We start from the raw sequence: 13,204 nt of genomic DNA, 5'->3' as shown, positions 1-13,204 counted from the left end.
GTTAGTGAGAGTGTGTGTGTGTGTGTGTGTGCGTGAGAGAGAGAGAGAGAGAGAGAGAGAGAGAGAGAGAGAGAGAGAGAGAGATTTTGTTCTCTAGCACCAGTTCTTCATTTATTATTTAGGTGTAGGGAAGGTAATGTCAAGTAAGTAATTTCCCAATAAAGCATCATCTATTTATGATTTTAATGAATATAAAATCATATACACGGAATATGTTGTTATTATTATTGCACACTGTTTTATAATACAATACACTGAGGAGCAAATAGTGCTATATATGGTCACTGCATTCCTCTCATACTTCAGTGAATGAACACATACATCTGTCTGAAATAATCCTGTTCTTTTATCTGATGAATGAATGCAAAGATAACAGAGTTTATCCCTTAAGTGAGATTAATGCAGCGATTTTCTTTTTAGAAACTCTAGAAATGTCAAAAACTGAAGTTTGAAATTTGATGTGATGTATTTCAGCGAAAGAAGGGCTGATTTGCCACTGCTGCATGTTGTATTTTTAGTTTTAGATTCTTCTGGGAGGGAAGATGCAATAAAACTGACAGCTGACATGTGCAAGTAAATGCTCACGCTGCAGATGTACAACTAAACGGAAAATTATAGTAGCCCACATAAAATAAATCTTCTTTATTGGCATTAATGTTTCCGCTGAAATCCACTAAACCAAACGTTCTTTATAGTGTAAGATTTTTTTAAATGTTCTTCACATTAAGACAAATAGTTCTTCTGAAATGCATCGCAGTTTGAAATCATTCCTTAGGAGTCATGAGATTTACTAACTGTAATGTTAATGTTCAGACACCCACTGTACATCATGTATTATTTACCTTCTCTTCACTCTTATAATGATCTTGAGTCTTTGAGTAGAGTTTGACTGCTGAGACTGAGACTCAAATCGATCCAGTGATAATGAGCAGACCTTATGTTGTTCTGTCACATTATTAAACACTCTTATGAGAGCTACACACAAAACATTATTATTTATTATTATTATATTTAAAACATTATATTATTAATCAAACTGATGAACTGTCACGTCACATAGCGTAGGGCTGAGAATCTAATCCTTCAAGATGTGTGTGTGTGTGTGTGTGTGTGTGTGTGTGTGTGTGTGTGTGTGTGTGTGTGTGTGTGTGTGTGTGTGTGTGTGTGTGTGAGCCTGTTTATGTGGTTTATGAGGACACAAATTTGTATAAATACATGGGTATTACACTGGTATTACAATATATGTGGTTTAAATGTCCTCATATTTCAAATAGCTTTAAAAACATACTAAATGATGTTTTTTTGAGAAAGTAAAAATGCAGAATGTTTCCTGTGATGGGTAGGTTTAGGGGCAGTGTTTGTGTGTGCGTGTGTGTGTGTGTGTGTGTGTGTGTGTGTGTGTGTGTGTGTGTGTGTGTGTGTGTGTGTGTGTGTGTGTGTGTGTGTGTGTGTGTGTGTGTGTGTGTGTGTGTGTGTGATGGGTAGGTTTAGGGGCTGTGTGTGTGTGTGTGTGTGTGTGTGTGTGTGTGTGTGTGTGTGTGTGTGTGTGTGTGTGTGTGTGTGTGTGTGTGTGTGTGTGTGTCTGTTTGTGAAATATCAGGACACAAATGGTATTACAGGAGAGGGTGAAATATGAGGACATTGGCCTTGTCCTCAATTTTCAAAAGGCTTATAAATCATACAGAATTATTTTTTTTGAGAGAGTAAATGTGATGGGTTTAGGGTGTGTGTGTGTGTGTGTGTGTGTGTGTGTGTGTGTGTGTGTGTGTGTGTGTGTGTGTGTGTGTGTGTGTGTGTGTGTGTGTGTGTGTGTGTGCGCGTACGTGCGTGCGTGTGTGTGTGCGTGCGTATGTATGTGTGTTTGTTATTATATTATTAACCAAACTCATGAAGTGTGATTTTTTTTTTCCGTAGATCTAGTTGTTGTATATAGTCCACGAGACCACAGCTCCAGTAGTTTTGTTATAGTGGATAAGTTTCGCTCACACCACAACACATCCTATAGTGTCAAAGATGCAGTTATGAATTCTCCTGTGGCTGACAGGATATTCATAAACTCCTGCATCATCCCGGGAACATGTTGGCCATTTCCCACAGCCTGTTCCTCTTCTCACTGTTTTCCATATTAAATTAAGAGGAAGGTGTAAAATGGAGTTGTAATATAATACTGTACCATAGCGGAGATTTGATGCTCGATTTCATTAGCTGTAAAGGCAGACGGGACAGCGGGTCAGAGTAGCGGGTCAGCTGTATCTCAGAGTCAGAGCCCTGGGGTGTTTCACTCTCAGCTAAAAATACTTCATGACAGCAGCTCCTTTGTGCTTTCCATATGACCGTATACCACATTTACAGAGCTGCACCCGGGGACAAAACACACACAATAGACCTACACCTGAATTATTGCTCAGAAATCAAATCAGACAGCCAGAGATTCCCCCGATAACAGGGAATGCTCCTGCACTTCAAGGTTCTCTCAAAGTTAAGAACAACAAACGTTCTTCAGTAACATTAATACTCTCCAAAAAAATTGCTTGGTTAAAAACAACCCAAGTTGGGTTGAAAATGGACAAACCCAGAAATTGGGTTGTTGGAACCCAGTGAATGGACCCATTCAAACAACCCAATTTCTGGGTTTGTCCCTTTTCAACCCAACTTGTTTGCTTAAAGGGGGGGTGAAACACTCAGTTTCAGTCAGTGTCATGTCAATCTTGAGTACCTATAGAGTAGCATTGCATCCTGCATATCTCCGAAAAGTCTTTATTTTTTTAATAATTATATAAGAAAGATGCGCTGTTCCGAGTCTTTCCGAAAAAAGCAGAGCGGGTGGGGGCGTGTCGTGTGAGCGGAGCTAAATAATGACGTGTGCAGCAGCGTGCTGCTATTGTGTTGAGTCGAGTGCGTCGTAAAGCTGTCTCATCCCTAACAGCGGGAAAAAAACTTTATTCAAAATAAAAATATGGCTTTTAATCAGATACAGCCATACATCTATGATCCGGAATCAGACCCAGAGGCTGCAGTTGAACAGGAGCAGCAGCAAAAACGACTAGAGCAGGACGTCTCTATGTGGTACAAGTTATACACTAACTATATAATATGCTTAGCGGCTTGTGTTATTTACATATTTATAGTTGAATTATATCGTCGTATTTTTGTCTTTGAAGGTGTACATGTGGGAAGTGCAGTTGTGCACGTGTGTTTGTGTGTTTACGCGTGGTTTGTGTAGACAGTAAGCGGACTAAAAAAAACACAGACATTTGAAGCAGTCTCACTCACCCTTCTAACGTTGGGACTGCTCCATCTTTCAGCATTAGGCGATTGGGAAAATCCGGCGTCGAGCTGGGCCTTGTTTATGAAACAGTCGGCACCGAAATGCAGCGAACAGATATAAACATTCGCGCAACTCAGTTGCTGATCCGGAAAAGCAAATTCCATCCACTGTTGCCTTAACGCGGGGTTTTTGGGGGAATCTGTGCAGGACTGTCTTGGTCTGGCAACCAAAAACGCACTTTTTTTGGTGACATTGTTATGTGCACATCACCTGTCCAGCATCCTACAAGCCAGCGCTTTGATGGGCGTAGGCTGTTGCTTTCGCTCTCTCCCTCTCTCTCTCTCTCTCTCTCTCTCTCTCCCTCTCTCTCTCTCACGCGCTTCCGGTAGAATTGTCCGTAAGGCCCATACAAGGAAATTCCGCCCCCATTAACGTCAAAGGGGACGCATGATCTCAAAAAACTTGCCGAAACTTATGACTAACCGGAAGTAGTATTTTTGACAAAGAAATACTCCCATCAAACGTCCACCTTAACTTTTGAAACGTTGTCTATGTTTAGTATGGGATTCCAAGTCTTTAACAGTGTAAAAAGATCAGTATGCATGAAACAGCATTTCACCCCCCCTTTAAGACGACCCAATTGCTGGGTTACTCCATTTTCAACCCAACTTTACCAGCAGCCATATCACCCTGTAGCCCAAGACTGGCTTCCCACTGAAGCTAAGCAGGGCTGAGCCTGGTCAGTACCTGGATGGGAGACCAACTGGGAAAACCAGGAGCTGCTGGTAGAGGTGTTAGTGAGGCCAGCAGGGGGCGCTCACCCTGTGGTCTGTGTGGGTCCTAACACCCCAGTCTAGTGATGGGGACACTATACTGACAATGAGCTCCGTTAAACCGAGGTCCTGACTCTCTGTGGTCCTTAAAAATCCCAGGATGTCCGTCGATAAAGAGTAGGGGTGAAACCCGGCATCCTGGCCAAATTTGCTCATTGGCCCCTGTCCTTCATGGCCTCATCCCCCTCTCCTGATTGGCTTCATCACTCGGTCTCCTCTCCACCAATCAGCTGGTGGGTGGTGAGCGTTTTGGCGCAATATGGCTGCCGTCTCATCATCCAGGTGGATGCTGCACATTGGTGGTGGTTGAGGAGATTCCCCACTTCAATGTAAAGCGCTTTGAGTGCCTTGAAAAGCACCATATAAATCGAACACATTATTATTATTATTATTATTATTATTATTATTATTATTATTAACTTGGGTTGTTTTTAACCCAGCATTTTTTTATAGTGTAGAATGTTCGTTCATAGTTATCTTCTAACGTTCTAACAAAATGTTGGCACAAAAACATTAGCTATTTTTAATCGTTCATGGTGCTTTTTTTAATGCTTAAAATGCTTTAGTTTGATGTTCGAGTTAACGTTTTTTTTTTAAGCGTTGGGCTAGTACACTCTAAAAAATGCTGGGTTAAAAACAACCCCATTTGGGTTAAAAATTGACAAACCCAGAAATTGGGTTGTTTGTATGGGTCCATTCATTGGGTTCAAACAACCCATTTTCTGGCTTTGTCCATTTTCAACCCACCTTGGGTTGTTTTTAACCCAGCATTTTTTAGAGTGTACTAGCCTAGTTTAAAACGGGCTATATTGGATGTCCTTCAGAAAGAAAGTTTCATGGATTTGTATAGATTTTACATGTTAAGTTTATAAAGGTGTTCATTATAATGCATTATCTTATCATAAATACAGTAAAAAAATGCATTATAATATTCACAGATTCACAGATGTTACATCTGAAATTAGCTATTTCTTGAGATGCTTTTTACTGTCATTACTCTCAGAAAAAAAGGTACAGTGCTGTCACTGGGGCGGTACCCTGAGGTACAAAAGTGAAAAGGTACATCTTTGGTATATATTTGGTACCTAAATGGTACATATCAGTACTTTAAGAGTGCAAATTAGTACTTTAAAGGTACATTTAGGGGTGAGTATAGGTACAAAGATACCTTTTCACTTTTGTACCGCCCCAGAGACAGCACTGTACCTTTTTTTCTGAGAGTGAGTGTATTATAATGTACTATTATAATTATTCATGAGATCATGCAATGCATTATAAGGTGCTTTACAAGGCATAATTAATGCATTCAAATTGTTGTATAATTATATACAATGTTTTCAATTTTTTTTTCTCATTGCCAATATTCAACAGATTTTCATTGTGACAACTTGCCCCGTATTACGACAATCTGTTAAATCTCCCCTAACAATGTAAATGTTCAACAGGTTCAGTAAGTTAGTGTCTCTGCAGAAATGTGCTTTCCGACACTAACCCTGCCTCCCGGAGTAAAAGTGTGTCAGTTAGCCCCGGTTACATGCACGCAAGTCTCTCTGGCTGAACCAGTCGCACATGCGCGCGCGCGTGTGTGTGTGTGAGAGGGATGACAGTGAGCGCGCGCGGGAGAGCTGCCAGACCAACACGCGCTCCGGACCGTCAACATGGGTATGTTACATTTCTTTCTTTTTTTAACCTAGCTTTTAATTAAGTTCTTGTCATTGTATGAAATGTTATGCGATAAAAAATTTGCCATGCAATCAAATAATTTATCTGTAAACAGAAAATAAAACTTGAAAGACTTTCTATGATAATGTATAAATATATCTTACAGTCAGACGCAAGTTTTGTAGCCACACATTTGAGATTATATTTATAATAACATACCAATATATAATATCATATAGCCTAGTGCACGTCCCTAATTTGAGTTTTGCATTATTATAAATGGACTGGTGCATATACGACTGTAGCCTCGATCACTATGTGACTATAAACCTGACAGTTATAACACAATATGATAATTAGTCCGTTTATGGTGACTGTGTTGACTATAGACCCGCTGTTTGCTCTGTTTATTGTTAACATGCGTCATATAGTTGTATCCAGTGAGGTATAGACAGCACACACTGATTTATCTGAAGTGTGTGAGTGGATCGATCCGCTCTGATATTGATCTGTGTCTATTTCTGCACAGGATTGATTCATCTGATCATGTTAAAGATATCAACCTTCATCACGTTATGAATTTGTACAGGGACAATTATATATACACACATAATTAATGCTGTCAAATCGATTAACCCCAAATAATATAAATCCAAAATAAAAGTTTGCATTTACATAATGTATGTGCGTGTATTGTGTATAAATGTTATGTATATTTGAATACATTCACATACATGTACATATTTAAGAAATATTTGCAAGTTTTTCTTAATGATATACATGCATGCATTTGTGTATGTGTGTGTGTGTGTATATATATATATATATATATATATATATATATATATATATATATATACACACACACACACACACACACACAAATGCATGCATGTATATCATTGCTGTGTGTGAGTACTGTGTGTGTAATTATTATATATATATATATATATATATATATATATATATATATATATATATATATAATAATTACACACACACACACACACACACACACACACACACACACACACACACACACACACACACACACACACACACACAAACAAACTTTTATTTTAGATGTGATTAATCATGATTACATTAGTCTGATGATTAAATATAATTATAAGTATTGTATAATATTTTTCATTTTGCCATTATTAAGCCACATTATCTACCCGCAAATGTTCATTGCTGTGATGTACAAAACAATGTTCTTCATTTAATTGTTAAATATCTACCATATAGATACTTAACAAGTATTTTTTTCTGATAAAAGGGTATTTAGAATATATATAGATATTTAACATTTGAGTATTTCTTATAAAATGTACTGCAATAATATTAGTTTTGTATATAAGTACGGTTGGTTCTAATAATATTTTTGATTGACGTTCCTCTTTTGAGGCTGTGCACTTTTCTAAATGTGTTTATAGTGTAGCTGCCCTTTGACCTGGCCTTAACCCTTCAGTTATTCTTACCTCAGCTGTCTTCGGGAGAGGAATCAGCTGTCAGCACACAAATCCTTCCTAAAAAGCCGGAGGGCGGGAGAGTCTCTACTTACTGCTGATTAACACGGGACGAAACCCAGAGAACACCATCCCATCATCGAGTCGACCTGTTGACCAGCGCCAGCTCTGACTGTCACACACACACACAGGCCTTTAATATCCCACAGGGACGCTGCGGTGAAGAGGTGACCTGATTTATGTCTCTTTTATGTGGCCGCTATTGATCCGCAATGTTTTGAGATCCCGATCGACCCAGATTTACATGACGTGTGCTGTCTTTCTCTTTCTTCACAGAGCGGCGTTTCCTGTCACGTTCCTGCTGGAAATTGCAGCTTTTCTTTCTTTCCTCCTGCCCATAATTATCTCGGCGAGTGAGACACCTGAATATGACGCCGCGTGAGCAATTAGCCACAAAAGAGCATGTTTTGTGACCTTCTGGAGTCCATGAAGCAGTTTGAGAAACATACAGTATGAGAAGAAGAATCTCTCGTTGCCATGCTGGAGAAACAACTGAGCTATTAAAGAGGTGGTTCAGTGTTTTTTTCTAGGCTTGGTTGTGTTGATGGTGCGCAGTATAACATGTCTTAACACTTCTTTTTTTTCTTTAAACGCTGTATTTTTCTTCTATTCTCCCTTTATTCCATACCGCTGTCTCCACTGTCCTTTGAACGACTCGTTTGCTTCCTGCTTCTATGAAGCCCATCCCTCTGAAAAACGCAATGGTCTTAGATTGGTCAGATGGCCAAATGTAGTTTCCTTTATTTTTATTGGCTGAAGTATCGAGCACAGTTTGTCCGGAAGCCACGCCCCTTCCCATTACGGGCAGAAGTCTCATCTGCGGAGACTAGCGAGGGTTTATGATGTCACCAACCCAGGAAGAAGCTCGTTGTAGTCCAAACCGGCCGTTTTTGTAGGCAATAAACTGCCATAACTTTAAAAGACAATATCTCCGTTTGCATTGAACTTTCAGCGCTGTAACTTTGCAGGGACTGTTTATGCTCGAGCAGCAACATTACACACTAACTAAAGTTAAGTCTCTTGCGATTTTTCCTTCCTACGTGATCCTCTCACCCTCAGACTTGTTTCATCTTTGAACTAAGATGAGTAAAAGTCCTCTGATGGAGTATGAGCTGCTGTCTCTGAGCCCAGTCTCGGGCCCCGGGGCCACCGCGGGGCTCCTGCTGCAGGCTCCGGACACTGAGCAGAGCACTGCGTTTTGTTTTGTGGGACTCCTGCTGCTTTTTCTGGTGTTCCTGCTGGTCCGTTGTTTCCGGATCCTCCTGGACCCCTACAGCAGCATGCCGTCCTCATCCTGGTCTGATCCCAAAGACCCTCTGGAGCGGGGCCAGTTTGATTACGCGCTGGTGTAGCGACACCGTTACAAAACGCAAATTATCAATCTCATAAATCGTACCAAGAACACATTTTACATGCAAATAAAAAAGGGTAATTATTTAAAGGTGCACTATGTAGGATTTTTGCAGTAAAATATCCAAAAACTATCAGGCCAGTGTTATATATTTTGTTCAGTTGAGTTCTTACAATATCCCAAATGTTTCCAACTATATGTAAATTGTGAGTAAATTGCTATTTTAACCAATGAACCGGGACGTTTGAGGGAGTCGCCTGTCAATGGCCTCATATCTGCGTTATCCTCAGTTTCTGGTTTTATTCTGCAGAAACGCTTTACTCTTAGCAGTGTGAACAAGAGTCACAGCAGCCGCTGAGCGAACGCACGGAGTAACGTCAGAACATCATTTTAAACACACTTAGATGTGTCTAATATGATAAACAGAGCTGCGTTACCTCACACTCATGACCAGAAAAGCAGAAAATGCTCAATGTCATAATAAAATTCCCGTTTCTCGCGGGCTGTGTGTTTGAGTAACAACCGCTCCAGCAGCCTTTCTCAGCTCCTCAACACTCGCTCCTGCTCTGCTTCACAGTAACGTTAATAATCACATTCATGAACATGATTTCTGCCCGAGTCCTATCCCGATTCTTTCCCACCGGCTGTGAGGTGAAGATGACAAACTTGACATCATCAAGCTACGCCTTTGTTTAAAACAGACGCCCTCTAGTGGACGGAAAAGTTACATAGTGTAGCTTTAAAATATTTAAATTGTAGTATTATTAAGACATTTTTATTTCGTTATTAAATAGCATATCTTAATAATAATAATATATTATATAATATACTGCAAGTATTATATATAATTTGAATCTTTTTAAATGTTGGCATTATTATGCCACATTATCCACCCCAAAACTATATATATATATATATATATATATATATATATATATATATATATATATATATATATATATATATATATATATATATATATATATATAGTATTGTAGTTACGGCTTTTAAATTATGCAAAAATATTTATTACCGTAATTTGTAATTTTATGCAAAATCAATTTTTTATGTGTGGGGGTGAAATATGAGCTAGACTTGTTCTTGAAACGATTTTGTGAGATTCAACCAAAAAGCTGCTTTAGAAGAGTTTTGTTTATAAAGCATGGTTTTGTGCACTCATTTCAGTTTTAGCCACATTCGAGTCTATTGTGGCGGTGGATGAGCGATTGTTTTCTCTGTAAGCATATCAAAAAATAAATAGATATGAGTCAAGTCAAACCACTCAAAACACCTTAGCAACAGCATAACAACACCGTGGCAATCATCCAGAACATCTTTAGCAACCACATAGAGATGCCCTGGCAACCATCCAGAACATCTTAGCAACCACATGGCAATACCCTAGCAACAATCCAGAACATATTATGAACCACATAGCAACACCCTGGCAACAATCAAGAACATCTCAGCAACCACATAGCGACACCTTGAGAAATCATCCAGAAGATTTTAAATACCTCATAACAACCCACTGACAACCATCCATAACAACTTAACAACCACATAGCGACGCCCTGACAACCATCCAGAATATCTTAACAACCACATAGCAACACCCTGACAACAATTCAGAACATCTTAACCACATAGCGACACCCTGACAACCATCAAGAGCATCTTATCAACCACATAGCAACGCCCTGAGAACAATTCAGAACATCTTAACCACATAGCAACACCCTAGCAACAATCCAGAACATCTTAGCAACCACATAGCAAACCCTGACAACCATAACAACATCTTAGAAACACCCTGGAAACAACCCAGTTTATCCTAGCGATATGTTACACTAGCAAACACACATTTTCACCTAGAGTTTAATTACTACATTTCAGTATAAATTCTTATTTGGATAAATGATGTGAATCTGTAGAGAATGCTAAATTAATACACATTTTAATTTATTTATGTTGCATGACTTTTACAAACTTTCTTTTTTTTTATTGTGACTGCCTTTCTCATTAGCTTTATTGTGCATGTGCAATGTTATTTATTAATATTATGATTCTTCTTCAGTGCTTTGCCCACAGTCGGTTTGTCCACTGTTTGTCGATGATAACTGGATCAAATGTGCCTTTTATTGCAGTCCAGATGTATTTTTGTATTTTTACAGTATTGATTTTCCTGTGATGTTGACAGTCGGTTTGGGATTAGTAGGTACGTTTTATAATTTTAAAAGGGCAAAACTGTGCGAGCACAGGGATATTTCTCTGGGAATGTTTCTTACTCTGTGTTTGTTTTTAGCAAAGGAACATTTGCTCAATAAATGCCTTTTTCTCTCAGTGTGTATTGTGTGTTGCCTGGTTTTCTCATTCACGATTAATCAGGCACGTCTGAGGACATCCCACATGGGACACAAACATCACCAGTCTATTAATCTGTTTATTGATTTATCATGAAAAAAGCACCCTGTATGTCAAATGCTCATATAACACCATATGAAATTTAGCAACTATTTTCTTGTGCGTCATGTCAATCAATACAAATTTGCTCAGAGTTTTTTACAAAAACAACATTGTTCCCTTAGGATTCACACAACCCTTAAAATAAGCTTTGGCATATGCCGCTGTGGTTTATGTTGGGTCTCTGATTAAGAGACGCTGTATTGATTGTTTAATTGATTAAAGTGTGCTGTAAATCCTACAGGTATCGACAACAGCTGGGGCTGGAAGAGGGAAGCAGCTGCAGAGGCAGGTCATAACCCAAATATTAACAAAAACATAATTTGTATTTGTTTTGTATTGTTTTTAGCAATGTACAAATCATGCAAAAACTCTGATGCCATAGATAGTGCTGAAGAAGAGCATATTCTAAGGCAGGGGTTTTCAGACGGGTCCAGGGACCCTCAGGGGCCCGCAAAGCAGTGACGGGGTCTGTGGAAAAGTCTAGAGAAAAAAACATTAAAAGAATTTACATTCATTATTCAATAACATTAAAGGAAATAAGTTAAATGAACATGTAAATGAACATAATTTAATAATACAATAAAATAAATAATACAGTCAAAATAAGTAAATAAATAAGTGTGCTTTAATATAAATATAATTAATTTCTTATTTATACATTTGCCTAAAAGTCGAGACAATAAATCGAAAAAGGTATATAAATAAATAAATAAATAAATGAGTATTAAATTACCATAAGATAAAATATGTAAAATAAATAAATAAAGAAGGATTAAAATAAAATCAATTAGATTAAAATAAATATAAAGAAATACATAATTTAGATTATGTATAGATATATATATATTTTATATATCAATATAACACATTTTTCTTAAATATATACATGCATGTGTTTGTTTTTATATACCGGTACATAATATTTATACCTACACACACACACACACACACACACACACACACACACACACACACACACACACACACACACACACACACACACACACACACACACACACACACACACACACACACACACACACACACACACACACACACACACATATTCTCGTTTGCACGTTTATTTAAGCTAATTTATTTATTTAAAAAAATTGTGCTGTCAAACAATTAATCGCGATTAAACACATTCAAAATAAAAGTGTGTGTGTGAGTGTGTGTGTGTCCGTGTGTCCGTGTGTGTGTCAAATAAAGAATATATATATATATATATATATATATATATATATATATATATATATATATATATATATATATATATATATATATATATTTAATTATTTTTTATTTATTCTTTATTTGACAGGGACAGTGGACAATAAAATATTACCCCAGAATTATCTACACAGCTAAATGTCATCTGTTGTCCCTGGGCAGGAGTACACCAAATCATCAAAAACATACCATACAGATTAAATACACTCAGTAAAAGAACATGTTAAAAAATCGTTTACCTTGTATAATTAATGATCCCAAACCTGACTTGCCTTTAAAAATCTTTCCAAATGCAATTTAAACTGGACACAGGTAGTAGCTACACTGTCTAAGTTGGTAAACTATTCCAGTTATTAACAGCCTTTACAGAAAAGGCTGATCGACCAAAATCTGTCTTCCTAAAACGCGCTTCACAGTCAGCTCTTAACGAGGCTCTTGTCTGTCTTAAACTGCCATTGCGCAATGTAACAGACATCTTTAGAGGTGGAGGTGCATTATCATTCACAATTTTATACATTAAACTACAGTTGTGAAGGTATTAAAGGTAAAAAAAAAGATGATGGTTTTGAATTATAAGACAAAAAAAGCCTGTTCTAGGGCATCTGAATGTTTTTCTTCATGTTGTGTGTTTATCCAGATAAAGTGATACTGTTTTAGAGCTCAACCTCCGGTGTTTGACTCATGATGATCCAAATAATACAAGCTGATTATTCAGTACCAGTTCTTTGCCTTCCGGCGCCATCTCCTGCTGGAAATGAGTATGAGTGTGTTGGTGCGATGTGTGAAAATGTCAAACTTCCACTAACTGGTCAAACAAAAACATAAAAATCACATTTAATATAATAATATTACCATTTTG

General features: G+C 37.8%; 1 protein-coding gene across 1 annotated transcript; it reads left to right on the top strand.

The window, feature by feature from the left end:
- Positions 1–5,699: 5,699 nt before the first annotated feature.
- LOC137089784 (cortexin-1) lies at positions 5,700–9,530 on the top strand. The gene is made up of 3 exons (XM_067453353.1): positions 5,700–5,763; positions 7,253–7,462; positions 7,572–9,530. Exon 3 carries the CDS (start codon positions 8,378–8,380, stop codon positions 8,645–8,647), a length of 270 nt encoding a protein of 89 aa, XP_067309454.1. The 5' UTR covers positions 5,700–5,763; positions 7,253–7,462; positions 7,572–8,377; the 3' UTR covers positions 8,648–9,530.
- Positions 9,531–13,204: the final 3,674 nt, after the last annotated feature.

This window comes from Pseudorasbora parva, chromosome 9 (assembly GCF_024679245.1).
Source record: "Pseudorasbora parva isolate DD20220531a chromosome 9, ASM2467924v1, whole genome shotgun sequence".
NCBI lineage: Eukaryota > Metazoa > Chordata > Actinopteri > Cypriniformes > Gobionidae > Pseudorasbora > Pseudorasbora parva.
The sequence above is the reverse complement of the archived record's forward strand: the minus strand, read 5'-3'. Positions and strand labels throughout refer to the sequence as shown.

Coding starts and splice junctions, on each gene's coding strand:
- LOC137089784 (XM_067453353.1), top strand. CDS start 8,378: ATGAGTAAAAGTCCTCTGATGGAGTATGAGCTGCTGTCTCTGAGCCCA.